This window comes from Sander lucioperca, chromosome 14, assembly GCF_008315115.2.
Source record: "Sander lucioperca isolate FBNREF2018 chromosome 14, SLUC_FBN_1.2, whole genome shotgun sequence".
NCBI classification, from domain to species: Eukaryota; Metazoa; Chordata; class Actinopteri; order Perciformes; family Percidae; genus Sander; species Sander lucioperca.
In genome coordinates this window covers 32,433,826-32,455,439 of record NC_050186.1, presented here as the reverse complement: position 1 = coordinate 32,455,439, position 21,614 = coordinate 32,433,826, and the positions used below count along the sequence as shown (strand labels likewise).

The 21,614-nt window shown below is 41.8% G+C and overlaps 2 protein-coding genes and 1 long non-coding RNA gene across 5 annotated transcripts in view; all 3 read left to right on the top strand.

Moving 5' to 3' along the window:
* il6st (interleukin 6 signal transducer) overlaps positions 1-11,342 on the top strand; it is a 33,210-nt gene extending 21,868 nt beyond the window's left edge. For both annotated transcript variants that reach the window (XM_031287361.2, XM_031287360.2), the window contains 5 exons: positions 124-270; positions 396-536; positions 5,020-5,116; positions 5,855-5,936; positions 7,510-11,342. In XM_031287361.2, the coding sequence (XP_031143221.1) occupies positions 124-270; positions 396-536; positions 5,020-5,116; positions 5,855-5,936; positions 7,510-8,112 (1,070 nt within the window). In that variant the 3' untranslated portion in view covers positions 8,113-11,342. The remainder of the gene's footprint in view (positions 1-123; positions 271-395; positions 537-5,019; positions 5,117-5,854; positions 5,937-7,509) is intronic.
* A 2,442-nt stretch (positions 11,343-13,784) lies between these two features.
* The window catches only part of LOC116041437, a 9,337-nt gene continuing 1,507 nt past the window's right edge, over positions 13,785-21,614 (top strand). Inside the window, exons 1-3 of the long non-coding RNA XR_004102955.1 lie at positions 13,785-13,795; positions 15,474-15,481; positions 19,945-19,947. This is a non-coding gene — a long non-coding RNA (uncharacterized LOC116041437). The remainder of the gene's footprint in view (positions 13,796-15,473; positions 15,482-19,944; positions 19,948-21,614) is intronic.
* purg (purine-rich element binding protein G) overlaps positions 17,523-21,614 on the top strand; it is a 27,601-nt gene continuing 23,509 nt past the window's right edge. For both annotated transcript variants that reach the window (XR_004894963.1, XM_031287328.2), the window contains exon 1: positions 17,523-18,993. Coding sequence is in view for 1 of the 2 variants with exons in the window: in XM_031287328.2 (XP_031143188.2) it covers positions 17,945-18,985 (1,041 nt within the window). In the remaining variant the exon portion in view is untranslated. The remainder of the gene's footprint in view (positions 18,994-21,614) is intronic.

Genomic DNA, 21,614 nt, shown 5'->3' with positions numbered 1-21,614 from the left:
GGAAACAAGGGTCTTCGTTAATTTCAAACGGTTCCACAAATCAGTATTAAGTTGGTCTATATTGAATTCAGATAACCCACAGTTGAATGATGAGCATACATGATGTTGCTGTTGTGGTTGCAGCTCCAGCGTTAGCCCCCGTTGTCAATTTAAATGACAAACCAGGACGTAACCAGGCCACGCTGGTGTGGACGGAGATTCCCCAAGGCAGGCGTCGAGGCTTCATCACAAACTACACCATCTTCTACACAAGTGGATCTGAAGTACACAGTAAGTAGCTGTCACACAGTATCCTCAATAGGCTTGAGTTTTTTACACTTACAGCTGCCTTTTTAGTTTCCTGACAGTACCCCTGCCGTTATTAGTGGCTGATTTCGGTTTTGCTCATTTTGCAGATCTAACCGTGCCAGCTAACACCAACTCGTACACTCTGAAGTCGTTGTCAGGCAACACCAAGTATGACACTTGGATCAAGGCTTCAACCATCGGAGGCTCCATCTCCAGCTTTAATCACTCATTCACCACTCTGAAATATGGTGAGTGGAAACTTTCCAACATGTTGAACTGTTCCAGCTGTTTTTAACAAATGTCCCAAAGGCAATTTCTGCTTTTCCTAAATTAGACAGATTAGAGATTAGATAAAAAGCATATACACAAAAGCCACAGTTAAGTTTGGACCCTGACATCTAGCATACTAATACTGCTTATCGAAAGCTACAACATCGCTTTGTTGACCAAAAAAAATAAAAAACATTTCAGAATAAATCATGTATTTAGAAGAAGCATCATAAAATGTGTAGGGTTGGGTATGGTTTGGGTTTTTTCTGATACCGGTGCTAAAGCGGTGCCTAAACAGTGCCTGAACCGATACTTTTTAAAAAGTTTTAAAAAATAAATAAAAGAAGAGCACAAAATGACAGTCTGCGACATTAAAGAACGGCTTGTTTATTGCTAAGGCCATATGGTCAAAATGAAATTATTTATTAATAATGTAATAATGATAACTTATAACAATAACTTATTTCACCAGTAAATTGCTGTTAAACTACAAAACAACCACCAGATGGAAAAAGGGTATTTTACAATAATTTTGAATGCACGTCGAGGCTGGCGAGTTTCAAGTGAACGCACAGTCTGTGTTGTTTTTCCGACAACAGCTGCAGACTGTAGGACGTCCCGGTGTTGGAATCCTCTCCAGTGAAATACAGTCACACTTTACACCGTTTAGCTGTCAGCACTTTCACCGTGTTTACTCCAGCTGCTAGCTAACGGTAGGCTAACATTACCTGCTGTCAAGTGTAGCGTTAACTAGCGTGACACGCAGCGATGCTTCTGTTGCCTGTCAGTTGTTGTGGAGCATCAGAGAGCAGCGCAGGCGTTTTAGTGGCACCGAAATGAGGCACCGAAATCCGTGTTGCTGTTCGGTCCGGTAGATAGCGGTCATTAAGGCACTGGTGCAGTATTTGCCCCGGGTCTCGGTCCCCAACCCTAAATATGAGAAACAAACTGATGTTAATACTAAACAATTTTAAACAATTTATGTGTGGATTGTGTTGGAATTGTTGGCCTTCACTAGAGTTGCACGATATTGACAAAATGTGATATTGCGATATCAATATTAATTTCGATATTTTTAAATATATGTAAAATTACAAAAGGGAAAACGCATCAAAATAGATTCATAACAAATAAAACACAACACAAGGTTTATTACAACGGATGGTCATATTGGACCATGTCTCGACAGTATAAAATATATAAATAAGGACCATGTCTACAGAACAGGACATGTTTACTGGTTGGATAGTATAAAATATATCAATAAGGACCATGTCTACAGAACAGGACATGTTTACTGGTTGGACAGTATAAAATATATCAATAAGGACCATGTCTACAGAACAGGACATGTTCTACTGGTTGGATAGTATAAAATATATCAATAAGGACCATGACTACAGAACAGGACATGTTTTACTGGTTGGACAGTATAAAATATATCAATAAGGACCATGTCTACAGAACAGGACATGTTTTACTGGTTGGACAGTATAATATATATAAATAAAGAGAACAGGACAACTTTTCTTTCTCTTCTCTGATTCGTTCCGTTTTTTTGAGCTATCTATTTCTTCACTTACATGGTCACTCTGTTAGAGGCACACACGTGGTCCGCTCCATAGGGTTTGTCACGTAGTGGCCCCGTGCACTAACATGTGCAAGTGGCACGGTAACTGGCCAATGAAACATGATCATTATTGCGTTTCAAGCTCTAAATCAAACACAACTAAGACACACAGCCAACAGACGGGACGCAGCGCTCCACAAAATAAACAAAATATTGCATACTTATTGTGACACTTTCGATATATTGCGATAACGACATTGAGTCGATACTTGCACCCCTAGCATTCGCGTGAACAGGATGTGTCGGAATGACTCGACCGCCCGTGGTTTTTTAGTTCAGCAGCAGAGGACATTTTTGTTTTTGTTTTGTTATCTATTCTGTTCCTGACATGCACAAAAAATGGCATCAGATCTCATTTGGTAGCACATGTACTGTCCCTGATCACTTGCTCAGTGAATTTCCTTCTGTATGTTTAACCAATTTAAGGGCCATTGTTTGCCATTCCTCAAAAACATGATCAAGTTTTGAATTGTTCTCAGACTACTGAGTCCTTACATTCATGTGTTACCTACTGCTAGGGCTGGGCAATATATGGATATTATATCCACATCGATATATGAGACTAGATATCCTCTGAAATGATGGATACCCTAATATCGTGATATGACACAAGTGTTGTCTTTTCCTGGCTTTAAATGCTGCATTACAGTAAAGTGATGTAATTTTCTGAACTGACCAGACTGTTCTAGCTGTTCTATTATTTGCCTTTACCCACTTAAGGCCCAAACGCACTGAAAGCGTCCAACGCATTGTTTTGCACCAAAAGCGTTTTTGACGCATGTCAAACTGCTTTGATGCATCTACTCTGACCTTGTTTAGATTTTGGAGCGTCAAAATGAGGACCCAGCGCGGTAATTTACATTCAGGCGCCTTACGGTCCAAAACTGTTTGTACACTCTCGCTGCTTGTCAGTCTCTCTGTCTCACCTCACTGTCAGACTGACTGACAGGTCGATGTTCGTTGTAAATCAGTGAAACTGTCCACACCAGAGAGCAGTGCGATAGTGGTGCACACCACGGAGATCCCCTCTACAAACGGTCTTCTATTTATATAGTTTTTACAGCGAGCAGATGTTGTTTATGAATCAACCTCATAATTCATAGTCAGGTCGGTGCCTCTGGTCATCTGTACATAATCTAGCCTGTACACTTATTTGTAGCCTGTAATAATTACTTAAAAGTTCAAATGAATCAATGCAACTTAAATTTGTTTGAAAGGGTAACTACCATTTTTTTCAACCTGGACCCTATTTTCCTTTTGTTTTTGTGTGTGTAAGTGACTGATGGGAACAACAAGCCTGAACGCTGTAACCGGCAGCCACAGACCGGGCTGCAATGTAACCCAATGGGGCAAATGTTCAGTGTCAGTTTGGTCCACTTAAAGTTCTGTTTTTGCCACTGACAGACTCAGATTATTATTCTAAGTGTCTGACAACATTATGGAAATGATCCCTACAGAGATAGACCTTTAAAACCTCTTTAAGACCTTTCTGTTTAACCAGAAACAGCTCTGAGGTCGCTAGCTCTAAACCCACCAGACTCCATTAAAAAAAAAACAGTACTTTTAGCGTGTATAGAGCTGTCATATTTTCACATGTAAATCAGTAAACTATGTGTTTATTTCAACCAAAAGTTTTTATGGTTGGAAAAGTGGAAAGACGACCCAAAACGGCTTTTCATAGTTTTGTTTTGTTTCTTTCAACTTTGAATGAAGTGTGTTTTACGATGCTAAAATGACTGTTTATTTACATGGAGTCTGGTGGCTTTAGCGAATGCAATTTCTTTGATGTTTTTATGTTTAAAAAAAGGATCTTACTCTTCAACAGAAAGGTCGACCTCCTTAAAAATCCTTTCCATAATGTTGTCAGAATATTAATCTGAGTCTGTCAGTGGCAAAACGAACACTTTTGTGAAGGTAAATACAAGCTGGACAATTGCCCTATTAACTTAAATTGTAGCTTGTTTCGCCCGCTTCCGACTGCAGCGATCTCGCTTAATACTGGACCAATGTCAAAGATTGTTGTTCCATCAGTCACTTAGACACAAAAAGATAGAAAAATAGGGTTGAAAAGAAACGGTAGTTACCCTTTAATATCATTAAAAATTGAAATGATGGGTAATAATGGGCTGGTATGACGGATGTTTTACGACCCTGTCCATCAAGGGAGAAAATCTAATGGCAGCACTAATAGGGGGGATCTGTAACATACAAAACCTTTGCCTAAATAGCGACCTTTTCTAAAATACTGCTTGTCTGTGGTGTTGGCGGTTCATATCTGATGCCTGCAGTGCGCCATAGAAGCATCAAATGAGGCGAGTAAATTATCACTTTTTTAATTCCATGGTGTTGTAGTTCTTTCTTTGGCTAGTCCAAATATAATTTGCTGTATTAGGACTACAAATGAGACCAACATGTAACTTATATGGCAGCCAATTAGCTTTTGTGTTCTTGGCGCGGGTCTCTTTCAGATTGTACCACAGACATAAAACAGATTTTATTCTTCAGCTATGGGGAAGTGCAAGTTGAATTTAGGGCACAGTTGATGTTGTGATAAAGGTCTTAAATTTCATTCATAACGGTCTGAAAAAGGTCTTCAAAAGTCTTAAATTTGACTTGGGGAGACCTGCAGAAACTCTGGAATGGCTGCTTTCATATAGACTTTGTATAAGTCACACATGTAGATTGACTTCATTTATTGACATGCATTATAGCAACTAACCAGCAGCTACTATGATTGAAGTATATTGACATGACGTTTTCACTCTGTACCTAGCTTGGCTTGGTCAATAGTTGGTGGAATGTCTCTGAATGTCCTCTGTGTTTGCCTTCAGCCCCAGGAGAGATGGAGTTCATTGTGGTCGGAGTGAGCCTGGGCTTTCTGTTTATCATGGTCATGACCATGCTGCTCTGTGTCTACAAAAAAGATGTGTAAGTTACACTTAAACACCCACACTGTTGCTGTCAGAGCAGTAGAGCTGGAACAATTCCAGATTTTGCTGTACAATTAATTGTCTCCGGAAAAAATTGCGACCAACAATATAATTGCCTCTTTCAGTCAAATTTTTAAAATATTTATTTATCAATTGCTTTTTGAAAACAAATGTTTTGAGTGAATCCCATGATAAATATTTTGGTTCTATCACTGTCATGTGACCCAGATAATGTAATAATTTTATTTACAAACCAAATTATTATTTGATAACAACATTGATGATAGCTAGCCACTAGGGTAGCCATCCACAGACACAGTTAAGCTTAAGGATTCACTGTGCCACGTATGTTTAATGTTAAAACATGATGTATAAGTATAGCTTGGTATCGTATGCACCATAAAAGCTATGTGTAAAGGCTTTAGGCTGCCCTACACGTTATTGTAGGCCCAGTTTAATATGCAACTCAATTTGATACAATATTTGTAGGGGGTCGTTGCTCCGTTTCTCTTTTAGCTAAGGACTCCGTAGCCTAAAAAAGCCCCCTGATTTAGAGCCTACCCCGACCTTAAGCCAGAGGACTGTTCACAGTGGGACTTTGGACAGTGGTGAATAGTTCAACCTGAAAAACTGCTCAGATACATGTGTGTAAATTAAGTTATTATAGTGGTGTTATTAGCTTTTGATCCACAGTTTCTAAGTGGATACATAACCCCCGGTGTTTCCCCTCTCACAGGATCAAGGAGAACTTTTGGCCTCAGATTCCAGACCCTGGAGAGAGCACCATCGGAAACTGGTTGCCTGATTATCCTTTGAAAGTGAGCACTTCTTTTCAACTGACACAGATGAGGGTGACATTTCAGGCGCACATCCTTTGTGTTGGCTGACATTTGAGTGTGTTGACTACAAACTTTTTTGCCAGGATATTTCCTGGCCTGGCAAATAAAACAAACAGAAATCACAGTTGCACACAGAAGCCGTCACAATGTACTGTAGTTATTATGCACAAAACATGATTAATCGACTAAATAATTCTTGGTGGTGGTGGTGCTCCCGTCGTCCCATTCAGTCCTTCTCCCGTCTGGACGTTCAAACAAAACGTGTTTGATGTGATCGTAAGTCTTGGTAGTGAAGTTAAATCATGTGAGCATTGTCACCAACCAATGGGTGTGCTCCCTCCAGCACCAAACAGGAAGCAGCAAACGGCTAGAGCCAGTGTTTATCGTTGCTATGGCGCCACGCTAAACGCTAAAGAGGAAAAGTTGATGTCCAACCCTTCTCAAGCGCGTCATCCAACGGGAGTTTTACCGGCGGATAAACACAGACCTCCGGGTTGTGGAGACATTCTTCTGCATGTACAGCAGAACAGGAAATCAGCTAACTTTCCCTCAAGTTTACATTTTTTCAAAATGAATCTAGTTGTAATCTTGCAGTGTGTGACCCTGCAAGATCCCCAATCTTTACATATGACTTTACATATGTCTTTAACATTAGATGTGAGACGGTGTCAGACTTTAGTCTTTTCAAGGTCTGTTCAAAGTCTTCTAGTGTCTGGTAAGGCCCTGACACACCAACCAGACGGCCGACTGTCGGCAGAAAAGGCAGTCGGACTGACTGCCTCCCCGAGGTCCAAAAAGTGCGGCAGCTGATTGGACAAATGCGTCACGTGGGTCTGGCTGCTCCCAGATTTATGCATAATGGCGGCTTGTTCGGAATACCATCTCATATTTTACGAAGATAGTTCACCGAAACGTGTTTCTGAAAACGTTTTAAGAGAGAAATAGGCCGTGCAGTTGCTGAATCTGTCTTCATTTCAGATCAACAAAGGTCCGTTTAAAAGATTTTCATTTCAAGATTCTTTATTAAGACTGCGTAGTGGTCCCGTTGAATTATTCTCACCACACCATCACTTTCTGTTAGCACGTACAGGCCTCGGATTCCATCGACAGTTTCAGTCCTATTTGTTTTTAGTCCGATTTTAATTAGGGCTGCACAATATATCATTTTTGTTATCGTCATCGCGATATTAACTGGCGCAATAAACATAACGCGAAAGGCTGCAACATAGCGCGTGAAAGACTCTTTTTTTAATTTACTTCTATTCTTTTTTAGTGGTGCCTTTTTTATATTCAATTCGGTGTTCAATTTGTTCAATAATAGAATGATGGAAATGATTTCCTTTCATTTGTTTTAAAATCAACAAGCCATTTGTTGTATGTCAGCAGAATACTGAAAGCAGCAGAAGGGCACAACTGAGTCCACTTTAAAATCTCTTTATTTATCGTATAAATCGTTATCGCGATATTCAACAACGTTATTGCATTTGGCATATTTTCCCCATACGGCGTAGCCCTAATTCTCACTTTGTTTTGAACTTGTCCTCCTCTACAGGCAGAGACACAGGAGAGCGGTCTGTCGGGTATCAGTGTGCTCGACGTGGACGTGTGCGATGGGAAGTGTGTGTTCGAGGAGGACAAGGCCAGTCTGCCCCTGAAGAAGGACAAGTATCTGTCGGAGGAGCACAGCAGCGGCATAGGCGGCTCCTCCTGCATGTCCTCGCCACGCCAGAGCGTGTCCGACAGCGACGAGGGCGGCGACATGGCCGACACCACGGCCAGCACCGTCCAGTACTCCTCGGTGGTGCCGGCCTCCAGCGGCTACAAGGGTCAGACCCCCAACTCCCAGCCCCAGCAGGCGCTTTTCTCCCGGTCCGAGTCCACGCAGCCCCTGCTGGACTCCGAGGAGAACCCAGACATGTTGCTGCAGGAGGCCAGCAGACAGTCCCCCCCCCGACGGCCCCGCTTCACGGACGGAGGCGACCCCGCCGGCATTGCAGAGCAGCAGGAGCTGCTGGAGCCTCTGGACTTCTGTCCGCTGGGAGAGGACTCTGAGCAGGACACGCCTGTAGACGGCCAGGCCGCTGACTGGCTGCCGGCAGCGGTGCCGCCGCTCTCCAGCTACATGCCTCAGCTGGGTGGCTACAGGCCACAGTAACAACACACGTCATCCACGTCAATGCTTCTGTGCCTCTTTTGGTTAACGCCTCTGAACAGCCACACAGGTGTTTTCAGTTCTTCTGGCTGATGTTGAATGTGGGCCACAGCTTAGATGGGAACTTATTAGGTCTAGGGATGTCCCGATCCCGATCACAGGATCGGGTGGGAGCCGATTTAGGCATTTTTTTAACTAATCGGGGAGCGGCATTTACCGTGATTACCATACTCCGATCATGTACATCATCATTGTAGTGATCGCTGCCTTTAACCACACACGCCCTGCGCCACAAACGCACCGCCAGACGGCCAATCACCAGTGTCTGTCCAGAGAGAGTCTCGTAGCTCGCCATCCCTCGGCAACAAGTAAAATAGTCCGTCTTTCTTAGTCACCTGTTCCTTACAGAAGCAGATTACTCTAACTCTCCACCCTTCTTCACGCTCTCAGGCTGTTATTCCCTGGAGCCGACGTCGCTAAACAGGAGAAGAAAATCAAAGATTTACTATTAAGCGCAAGAGGCGTCACTGAGGTTAGTTTTGGTTGTCCAGCGGGGAACTTGAAACGGTTTACTCTTTGGGTGGGGGTTTGCTGGGACCCTAAAGAGTGTTGAGAGAGAAGACTCACCTCCTGCACTAAGTTAAATCAATTCAGTTTAGGACATATTTTAGTAACTTCTACTTACTACGTCTACTTAGTTATTTTTGTAAACAAAAACGCTGTGCAGCTCCATTATCTGAGCATCTACAAGTACTGGATCGGGACTCGGTATCTGCAGATATTCAATATTTTAAAAATGGGATCGGGGGTCAAAAAAGCTGATCAGGACATCCCTAGTTAGGTCACAAATTCTTTCTACCGATAGGAATGATAAAGGTGTCATTTGTCCCGCCCTAACAGATACAACAACACTAACAGGAGGCTCAGGAAGATGTCAATGACACACACACACACACAGACACACACACACAGACACACACACAGTCCTGGGAAGAGAATCCAATCAGCCACATTAACTGAAAACACCTGGATGGGTATTCAGGGCCTTTAATGTCAAATGTTAATTTCAAGTCTTTGAAGCAGTAAAGAATAGGGCTGTGCAATTAATCCAAATGTTACTCGCGATTACAGTTCCGGCTCCTAATGATCACAAATAAACCGATTAATTGCAAATTAATTGAATTGTACATTACCGTTTGCACCAAACTCTTACTCTGTCTTTTGTTTTGAATGAAAAAGACAAGAAGGATGAAGGGACATTTCACAGTCGAAGGTGTTTTCACTGTTGATTTTTTTTTTTTAAAAGTCTAATAATTGCAACATCTTTCCAAAAGACAACGAGCAATCGTGTTAAACGCTCGTGATTTCAATATTTACCAAAATACTTGTAATTATGATTTTTTTCCCACAATGGAGCAGCCCTACTCTGATTTATAACCAAGTAGAAATAGTTGAGGAGGCTTCGGGAGACTAGTCTGCCATGGGAATTAGAGCTTGTAGCTGTAGTTTTGCTAGCTTTGCACTCACATGGAAAATAATTACACAGCCATATCTTTGTGGTCAAATAATGCCCCAGAACATACTCGACACATGTCACATTTTTGTGTGTGTGGACCATAGTTTCAAGAGTGATGGGTGCTACAGCAGGCAGAGATAGGTCTGACACAGGGAGTCTGTTGCTACGTCTACACCACTACCTTTTCATTTTCAAACGGCATTTTAAGACCATATCGTTCGCCGTCCACACAATTCCGGAGTTTGCAAACCAAAACGGGGGCAGCGGTGTTTCCAAATTTCTCCGTTTTAGGGGCTTGGATACGCTGCGGTAGTGTGGACGCGAGGCGTGAACGTAGCTAAATATATTTGTTTTTAGGCCAAAAGGTAGCCCTTGATTGGTGCTTGTGTTTCTGTTGGAGCAGTGTCTTGCTGTAGCGCCCTCTTGTGGAGGGATTGTACCTCAGCAGGAATGTTACTGTTTGTTACCCGGGCATTGTCGTTTAATGGCATAGACTTATGTTTTTTATTTTAAGTATATACACTGCACATGAATGTTATCTAGTTAAAGAAGTTCACACTGACATGTACATGGTGAAGGGTATCTTTAACTGCCTTTTGAAAGTAAAAATCCAATGCATATCTGAGTAATATACCGTTTCTAGCTCACGCAGCATCATTTAGTTTAAGCATCATCTTGCTGTATTTGTCTATCATTTTATGTTCATTTCCAGAAGCGAAGGGCTTCCTGATGCTGATGAGATTTACTCCTCAGGTCAGAGATCTTCAACAGGGGGGGGCCGGGACCCCTAGGCTGCCAAATTATTGTTTGATAGTAAAAAAATATAAAATAAAATATGAATACAACACATTCTTAGTAATGTATACAACATTGATGATAGGCATACCAGCCTATAGCTGAGCTAGCCATAAGGTAGCCAAACCGTTTTAAGGATTCACTGTGTCACATTTTAACTTTAAGACGTGAAGTATAAATATGCCAACAATTTTTATTTTAAAAGCTTAGTATTGTACAATGAAAAGGTATGTGTGAAGGCTTTAGGTCGCCCTGCAACTCTTATTTTATACAATATATATGTTGTAGGGGGTCCCTGCTCCGTCTCTTTTTCAGCTGAGGGGTCCTTGGCTTTTTAAATGTTGCCTTAGGTATTGAAATTGGGTATTGAATGACGAGGTATTTTTTCGATACTTTTAGAGGCAGTTCGGTCGGTGCCTGAGAAGGATTGAATTGGGTCCCCAGCCCTACTGTCGACCAACGGCAGCTTGATGCGCACGGCTTTGAGTAGTTGTTGGGAAATAGTCTGATAATGTGATCAATCACTGTGATTTTTGGGAGTCAGACCTATGGCCGAATTGCTCTGACCTGTCTGAAGGACTGCAGAGCTCTGGGCAGAATCAACAGAAATTACACCTTAATGGGAAAAAAATCTGCTTGCCTGCAAAATTTTGTCTTCTTTGACCGTTTTATACTATAAGATCTTCAACATTTCATAGTACAAAACATCCATGGGATAAAGTAAGTGTCGTGCTATATGAAAGAGAAGGACTATTGCGGACTGGATGTTGTGTGACTTTTTTTTTTTCAAAGCACGGTTTCTATGAGAACTATTGGAAAGGTCAAGCGTTTCCTTACCTGCCGGCAAAGGTTAAAGGTTTCTCGGTGTTGGAACGCTGTATATGCTGATCATTATCAAATATGAAATAAATGTTTTAACTAATGTGTTGATGTCAGCTGGCATTATTGTGTTTAAGACTTGTGTAATTGTCTGACAAAAGGAGATGGAAGGAAAAGGAAAAGAAAAGAATAGGTGACATTTATTTTTTATTTTTCAACATTTTTGACTTTCTAAGCAGATACTAAGTCAAGATTTTTAGATTTCATTATTTAAAAGGGACTACGCACGTGAATCAACATGAGCACAGAGTCCAACATACAGGCTAATCTTCATCTGCAGTCCCTTGGCAGGTTGATGGCTTATAACATTAGATAAGATATACAACAAGACAACACACAAGCCAAACAAGAACACATAAGCATAGACAAGTCACATGACACAACCACTATTCCAGATGATGACAGCTGGCAGGTTGATGGCATGAGAGAAACATAACACAAGTAGCATATACAGCAGACAGGTAAAAGTGCACAGACACACAATAAGACACAGCAACAACACAGAAGCACCAAGCACAGAAGCACACACAGAGACACTACTGTAGCGACAAAGACAAACACATTACAGTCTAAATTTAGACTTCTGGAATATCTAGTGATCACTATCTCATGAGTGCAGTTTGTGCCAGTAAAGGGGATTTGATTTGAAACTGTAAATTCTGAATATGCTAAATGCATTTTTATTTGCAATGAAAATGTTTAATTTGTGAAATTTAAAGGTCCGTGGCTGAGTCCATTTTTGTATGCAGTGCAGTCTTCCAGATGGCTCCACGCTCAGGTGTTCTGTCGTCATTAACTCATGTTAACCGCAGTAAAGTACTTCAGACTTGTATACATGTCAGACAAGTAGTATAAGAATTCTGTGATAGTATCTCACAGTTATGATCCGCTAAGTCTTAATTAATGCGTAACTATTAGGCATTTATTATTACATTTTAAATGGGCTGCAAAGATGAATCAATTAGTTGTCAACTATTATATAAATCGCCAACTATTTTGTTAATTCATCAGTTTGAGTCATTTCTTATGGAAAAAAAATCAAACTTCTCTGATTCCAGCTTGTTAAATGTGAATATGTTCTAGTTTCTTCTGAATATCTTTGAGTTTTGGACAAAACGAGACATTTGAGGATGTCATCTTGGGCTTTTTGGGAAACTCTGATCCACAATTTTCAACTTTTTCTGAGATTAGATTTAGATTAGATTTAGAGACCAAACAACTAATCCATTCATCCAGAAAATAATCTGGATGAAAAGAACCATTAGTTGCAACCCTGTGAATTGTTTTCTAAATTCTAATTATGAGACTAAGCACAACAAACTATTTTATTTGAGACCATTCCTAGATACTTGGTCTTCAAGAATCTCATTATTCAGTATAGCTGAAGGAGTAGATGTGTGATTTGGTACATAATCAGTGGTGGAGGAAGTATTCAGATCCTTTACTTTAGTAAAAATACTAATACCACACTGTAAAAAAAAAAAAAAAATCTGTTACAAGTAAAAGTCCTGCATTGAAAATGTTACTGAAGTAAAAGTATGTAAGTATCATCAGGGAAATGTAGAGGTGAAAAGTAACAAATTACAATTACTCACGTTACTTTAATTGAGTAGTTTTTTTTTTGTGCTTTTACATTTTATAGTAGTTTTAAAAATCTGTAGTTGTACTTTTACTTGAAGAATGTTTGGTTTGAAGTATTGCACTTCGCTACATTTTAAATCACATCAGTTACTGAGTAAAAAAAAGTCTATAACGTTGTTTTGTATCTGTCGACAAACTCAAATCGATGCGGGGGGGTTTTCCACTTTTAGAGTATTTTTTCCTTTTTAAAAGGTTTTTGTCACTTTTTCGACATTGTGCCCTTATCAAGTTGCAAATGACTGCGAGTTAATTTAATAAGTATATAAAGTATAAAGCTATTGAATAAGAATAAATATTAAAAAGTATATCCCCCCATGCTCTTTAAAAGTAAGTAACTTTTACTCCTAATACATTTTAAATGAGCTACTTTTTACTTTTACTTTAGATTTCTAAAGGCTACCGGTAATTCAACATGAACTTAAAGGGTAACTTCTTTTTTTTTCAACCTGGACCCTATGTTCCTATGTTTTAGTGTCTAAGTGACTGATGGGAACAACAATCTTTGACATTGGTCCAGTATTAAGCTTGAACGCTGCAGTCGGCAGCAGAGAAACAAACTACAATGTAAGTTAATAGGACAATTGTGCAGCTTGTATTTACCTTCACAAAAGTGCTCGTTTTGCCGCTGACAGACTCAGATTAATATTCTAAGTGTCTGACAACAGAATTTTAATTCACCCTGCACCTTCTCCTCATGAATCGGTATTCCTGTTGTAGAATCTGTGCGGATGATGATGTTGATGCAGCTGGAGTGAGTGAGTGTGTGAGCAGTGAGAACTGGTCCTGGCTTGACAAGCTCCAGCGGCAGAGCCGAGGAGGCTAACGCGGTGCCAGAGCAGACGGTCAAAATCCCCAGTGGTGGTGAGTCTCCAAAATTCCCATTAGTTTGTCATACTGCACTATTGACTATATCACACAAACCTAGGAATCCCGTAATGAAAAAACACTGAGCTACAAAGTTATTTCAAACGCTCAATCAAGCTAAAACTGTATGGGACCCTGGATGTAAAGCAAAAGGGCTGTTTGGCGGACACCTAAACATCTGGAGTATGACGTCCAAAAGCGAACAACTGGAACATTTACTCGGAAATTCCAATATTGATTTCCTTGGTCTGACTGAGACTTGGATAACTGGTTCCTCTCCTGAGGCTTTAATTACTATGACAGGATACAATACTTTTAGGAAAGACGGAGACAAAGGGAGAGGAGGGGGAGTTTTATTATATGTGAAAAGCACTATTGAATGCAAACAAATTGAATGGCCCAGGGGAACTGATATTGAATGTGTTGGTGTTAATATTTCACTGTCTGCTGAAATGTCATTTACCCAGATTTGTATGTATAGAAAACCCTCAGCAAAGTTAGATTTCTATGATCAGCTAGAAGCTCTCCTCAATAACTGTGACTTCAACAATTATTGAGTTGGTTATCATAATGGGTGATTTTAACATCAACTGGAATGATAAGAGTGGAAGACGAAATCTCAAGAACATTACAGACTACTATAATCTCACACAGTTAATTGAACAACCCACTAGAATAACTCATCGATCAGAAACCAGAATAGACTTATTGTTCACAAACAGACCTGAAAGAGTCACAAAGACACAATCTTATGACTGGCTTGTCGGATCACAATATAATCTTATTTACCAGAAAGTTAGCAGAACAACGCTTTCATCCTTCAGCAAAACCCACATGTGATTATGAAGCAGTCCCAACTGGTCAACAGCAGAACCTTGGGGTAGCTTTAGGAGAGGTGGAATGGGATAAAGTCCTCTCTACAGGTGACACAGAGAGTGACAGTAACCAATTCACTTCAAAAATCAAGGAATCTATGAGGCCCTTTCTCAAAAGGCGGAGCCAACCGAAATTAAGGGAGGACACACTGTCCTGGCTAAATGAAGAATGTAGAAGAGAAGGATAGAGACCAGCTACTGAAACGATCTATAAAATCAGGCCTCACGACAGACCGACAAAAATTTACTTCAATGAGAAACAAAGTAATAAAGACAATAAGGCAAGCTAAAGCCAACTTCTTCATCAAGATTATTGAGGAGGCTAAAGGGAACGGGAAAAAAATCTGGCAAAACATTAACAAACTGACTGGTAGAAAACAGAATCACAATAATAAAGAATTAGAACTGAGAATTAAAACTGAACTGGTAACTGATCCTAACACCATAGCTACAGAATTAAACGCCTTCTTTATAAATTCTGTCAATGAAATTACCCAACTTTTCATACACAACCGTTTTTTTTCATAGACCAGATAACGGAAACAGAAGTGGCAAACATCATAAGGACACTGAAAGACTCAGGACATCTATGGGCTTGACACCAACTTCATGAAAAGGCACAAGGAGTCTCTCTTATACTCGATATAATCTGATCAACCTGTCCTTCAGACATTCAATTGTGCCGTCAGCTTAGAAGGTGGCCATGGTCAGTCCCGTTTTTAAATCAGGGGAAAGATCAGAAATGGCCAATTAACGGCCAATCAGCCTCCTACCTGTTGTATCTAAGGTAGTAGAAAAATGGGTTGCTAAGCTAATGATTAAACATCTAAATATAGGCAGAAATCCATTACACCCCATGCTATTTGGGTTTAGAGCCCATCACTCCACAGAAACGGCAAATTGCCTTATTTTAGAGAAAATCAAATGCTCCTTGGATAAAAGCTCTTATGTCGGTGCTGTGTTCTTGGACCTGAAGAAGGCCTTTGACACTGTAAGCCGTCATGTTCTTCTATCAAAACTAAATTATTAAAATTTTTCTGAACAAGCTTTCCGCTGGATGAATTCATACTTTTCCAGTAGAAAGCAATGTGTCTGTGTTAATAACACAATAACTTGGCTGTCCAGTAGGGGTCCCCCAAGGCTCCAGACTTGGTCCAATTCTATTCTCACTAATTACTTAATTATTATTATTTGACTTACCTGATGTATGTCAAAATGTTAACATCCAGATGTATGCAGATGATGCTGTAATTTATACACATGGAAAAAATGATCAGGAGGTCTCATCTACTCTTAATCTGCAATGGTCCACATTGATGACTTACTAGGTCATGTCTCCATCTGAACACCAGCAAGACCGTCTGCATGGTTTTTTCCAAACAAAACACAAAGGTGACACAGTCTAATGTGTTCCTTAATCAGTCCCTCCAGAAAAACGTGATTATGCGATCGCATAATTCAATGCATAATCAGCCAAAGTCTGCATATTTATGCGGGGGCGGCATTTTTCAAACACGCCGCACTTTCGCCGCATAAATTGCCGATTTCCGTGCAAAATATGCGGGGCTTGCATGATTTCATAATCCCCGCATTTTCGTTGCAAAAAAGTCACACATATATCTTAGCAGAAAGTTGAAAAATGTTGCGTTTACTTCCCACAAGAGCAGCCATTCTCCCCTGTTGCCATGGGAACGTTATGAAGTGACGTAAGTACGCGACGTGAAAATCATCGAAAAGCTGCAAACCCCGCGATGAAGCCACGATGAAACCACAGTTTTTGCAAGTTCCCGCAATTTCATCGCATAAAATTGCATAAATATCCCGCATATTCCATCTTTTCCATTTTTTAAGAAAACGTGCCGCATAATCAAGGATTTTAGCCTGCAACAATCACAAAAAAACTCCGGATTTTTCTGGAAGGACTGCTTAGAGGAGAGGAGCTAAAAATTGTAAAGGAATTTAAATATCTGGGGGTAACATTGGACTCTAACTTAACCTTCAAAAGTCATGTAAAAAGGGTGGCAAACAAGGTTAAATTCAATCTACAGAATTTCAAATAAATCAGGCCATTTCTTAGTCTAAGTGCTGCCAGAATGTATATACACACATGATATTCTCACACACTGAGTACTGTTTCACAAATTGGTCATTAACTAGCATGACAACGCTTAAGCCTATTGAAGTACTCTTCAAGAGAGCCATTAAAATCTTGGATAAAAAAAGCATTATCATTTCATCACTGTAGCATACTGGAAAAACACAAACTATTGAGTTTTGAGAATTTTTAAATGTTTAGGTATGCCTGTTTTGTATATAAGGCTATACATCATCCAGCCCCTCCCCCACTGAATGACTTCTTTCAAAGAACTGAGAGTGGTGGTAGTACAAGGACTTCCACCAAAGGAGACTGTGTAATACCTGTTTAGGCGCACCACATTTGGACAAGCTGTTTTGTCAGTAAAGGGAAATAAATATTGGAATAGCCTGGCTGCCCCCCCAATAAGGGACCGTCCCACATACATCAATTTTAAAACTCATTTAAAAATCTGGCTTTTAGAAAACCAAAGCTGCACTCACTTAACTGCCTCCCCCATTTCATTATGTGTGACATTTACATGTTCTGTTGTTGTTAGTGTTTGTCTTGCCTCTCAAACTATGAGGCTGTTGCATGCTTGTTATTGTTTTTATGTTTTACTTTTTATGTATCTGCCTAGGGACAATAGATGAAAATTAGCTATGGTGCTAACTCTAGCATTTTTACATTGTGTACTTGTACTGATGTCCATTAATATGCACTGTCCCTCCCTATCTAAATCTAAATAAACAATTAAAGAAAAAACTACAGCTCCCACCGCCGCTCGTGTCTCTTTAACGGAGGTATTCTCAGGACGGGGAGGGGGGGTGGATGGGTTCATCGGGTTCATGTAGTATTGGACGCCGTCCTTCTCCCATTTCAGGTTGTCTGCTTCTTCCCCTGGCTGCCTCCCTCGGTAAAAGGGCTAGCTTTAAGGCAAGTGGGGTGATGGAAGTTTGCAGTGGAAAGGGCTAAATAGTCGAGCTTGACCTTTTATTCGGGACACAGAAACTCGATCAGCTGGTGACTCCAAACTAGCTGCCATTTTTAGGTCATTCGAGGCACCTCGCTAACTTGTTTGTAGCGCCAGCCCAGCTGTATGAATAAGCCTGCTTTATTCGTCCATTAGTCGCACCAGTGGCATGGGGGGGATCGCTTTGTCCTGTGCTGTCTAGTGGTGGAATATAAATCATGATGGCTGATGGATGTTGCAGAGGGATGGAAAGAGGCAGGGGTAAGATTGCATCAGATTCTTTACCGAGACCCACATATCCTCAGCAATATGTCCAGACCGGATCGCAGCAGCAGCAGCAGCAGGGCAATGACATCCAGGAGTTGGCCTCCAAACGCGTCGACATCCAGAAGAAACGCTTCTATCTGGATGTCAAGCAGAGTATCCGCGGACGCTTCCTGAAAATAGCCGAGGTGTGGATAGGAAGAGGCCGGCACGACAACATCAGGAAGAGCAAGCTGACGCTGTCTATGTCGATGGCTCCCGCGCTACGCTACTGCCTGGGAGACTTCATCGATTACTACGCCCGTATCGGACTGCGGGGGGGCCTCGCGCCTCCGCAGCTCGAGGAGCACAGCAGCAGCAACGGACAGGGCCGCGCGCGCGACTCCCGCCGGAGAGCACAGGAGCCGCACGCGGGGCTGTCCCCAGACGGCTCCGCGGTGTCCGACGACCATGCCCACCGCGTCCTCAAGAGCGAGTTCATCGAGAGAGACAACAGGAAGTACTTCCTGGACCTGAAGGAGAACCAACGGGGTCGGTTCCTCCGCATACGACAGACTGTCAGCAAAGGACACGGCACCATGGGCTACTACGGCCAGGGCATCGAGCAGACCATAGTGCTGCCCGCGCAGGGGCTCATCGAGTTCCGGGACGCGCTGTCGCAGCTCATCGAAGACTACGGCGACGAAGAGAGCGACGACCGCGGCCGAACCGGGTCCAGGAACCAGGACGACAACCCCGAGCTTCCCGAGGCTGCGTCCTTTCGGGTGGACAATAAGAGGTTTTACTTCGACGTCGGTTCCAACCGCTACGGTATCTTTTTAAAAATTAGCGAGGTTCGGCAGCCGTATAGAAACACCATCACCGTGCCCCTGAAAGCCTGGGCTCGGTTCGGGGAGAATTTCATCAGGTACGAAGAGGAGATGCGGCGGATTTTCTCCTGTCACAAAGAGAAGAGGACAGACGCACGGCAGGACAGTGAGGACCAGGAGGACTGACCTTGGCAGTAGGCAGTGTCCGTGTCCGTTTTGCATGTGTGACAGTATGACAGTACCCCCCCCCCCCTAAATACTCTCCATGATACCTATGTGTCCCTACAATAGCCTATATTACACTAGATGCAGTGTCCCGCGTTAACTTTTTGGCTCAAAGGGCTGGTAAACTACAAATTTTAACCTGCCAAGAAGTCATGTATTCAGAGCCCAAATGCCTACATCTGTGTCAGTGAAAAATATCGACTGTTCCATGTTCTAATTTCTTCATCTCTCAGTGCTATTTAATGCACTCTAGACACTTAGCCAGTGGCAACCCCAAACCTATTTGGGGGCCCTGAGCAGAATTTTAACCCCCCTCGCCTTTTAACTTGAAGAGGGTGCTGTAAATTACAGCATTGTTAAGTTATAATAAGTGACATGGAAAGGTGACGCTAGTGTTATTCCGAATGTGGTGCCTGCTAAACCACTGTTAATATTTAGTCCCATAAGCATATCGGTAATCAGTTTTATGATGTGCAGAAAAATGGTCAACCACAACTCAATCACTGAAAATACAAAAAAAGAACTTGTATACAATACTTTAACTTAATATGTGTTCAGTGTAGATTGTGCAAAAAGGAAAAATAAAAACATTTGTAGTGATTACTTAATGTAAGTGCAACACACACCGGCTGCATCACTAACGGTGCGGGCTCAAATAGAAAATAATACAGGTGTGGAGACGCGTCATACAGCTGGTGTGTGTTGCCCCACACACACACACACACACACACACACACACACACACACACACACACACACACACACACACACATTATGTAGAGGTTAGGCTTTCATATCAACAATAAATGGCAGAAATGAATGCAGGCTTCTGCATTCATTACAGTGACACAGTGTTTCCTGCAGTGCAATTGGCAAATCCAGTATGTGCAAGTGACCAGCCCAGGTAGAATAGCCTGCAGTGTGTAAGATGTAGCGGCATGCGGATTTGCTGCTTACCTCGGCAGCATCGAGATGGAGGGGGTGAAATGAAAGTGCAGTATAGTATAGAGTCCAGCCTCAGAAGACAACCAGGACAGAAAGTGCTACGTGCGTGGTGGGCCGGTTTTTGATAAGCCTTCAGACTGGATTTGCTGTGTGTGTGTTTTTTGTTGTAATCTTTCGTCCCCCTTGACAACACAGGCCCCTTGCTCTGTGCTGCTGTAGCGCTTATTGTCAGTGGGAATGCACCAAACCGTTAACAATGGTTAACAAAGTTTGCAAAGGAGACAAAAAATGAATCCAAACATCTATTAGCTAGTGCAATACATCTCCTTTATGATTCTACCCAACACAGGCACATAGTCCACACACACGGGAACTGTTTTTTTTGTTGTCATTTTAAGCTTTGTGTTACATTGAGCTGAGTCACATTCAGATATTTGATTTGTTTCTTGCATTGAACCTCAAACACTTGAACAATAATTGAAAAGTTGTGGCATTAATAGATCCCTGTGTGTCTCTTCTCACCATCCAAAACCCCAGTTAAGGCAGAGAAGAGAAAACGTGTGGATCTCATATTCTTAAGGATACAGTAAAGCGTGATTTATGGTTCTGCGGAGGCTCCACGCAGAGCTTTCTCCATAGTCTACTTAAGTGTGCTGAAGTTTATGCTTGTGTGTTGGTGTGTGCGTCGATCTCCTGGAATCCAGCATCTCATTCCTCTCCTGGGAATAAGATGCTACCAAGCCACGGCCGAGTGACGTGTGGTCACATTTTTCAAGAGATGCACGTCAGGCTACGGCTAGGGTCGGTATCTCCACGTACCTACATATGTAACAACGGCGTCGATTTAACGCAGAAGCATAAATCACGCTCTAGTGTGTCGCTATTGTTACATTCCTGATAATGCTTCATGGCGAATGTAGGCTCACGGCTGATATTGACACGCTGCGTTTGCTGAAGGAAAGGTATTTTACACGTGTTCTGCTGAGCACACAAGAGGATCATAATGCAGCGTGTCTTCGGTGGCCACACAGCGGCTCAGCAGAGCTCACAGTGCTTTACACAAGCATGAAAGAAAAACCGACCTGAAGCATGAAAAGATGCCCCATGGTCCAGGGTTCAAAATGAACTTTTTCATCCACCAGCCAAACGCTAGAGAATGCTCACATTTTTACCAGCCACTCAATAGATTAACCGGTGTTTTTTTTGGCTGGTGAGTGAAGCAAATCTACCAGCCACTTGCGTATTTTACCAGCATTTGGCTGGTGAATGGTGCTAATTAGGAAGCCTGCCCAGGTCGCAGTAGTGCCAGTGTACAGACAGCTATAGACTGTTAAATGGGAGTGAAGCTGTTCTCTCATTGAGTTTCAGACAGAACGTTGCAGCTGAAACACAGCCATCATAGAGAAGGCATGGAGCTGGAAGCAGACCTACAGTAAACTGGCTCTGCACTGAAACCTGGAGGAACCTGGTTCTATTATTCCATTTGTGCACCATTTGAACAATAATCATTTCTCCCTCCCACACGAGTTGGGGATGAGCAATTTCCTTCTCAGGTTAATTAATTTAAAGTTGTTTTTTTTTGTTGCGGCATGAGGAGGTCAAATCTTCAGTAAAAAGAAAAAGTTAGAGCAAAGAGTATGGGGAG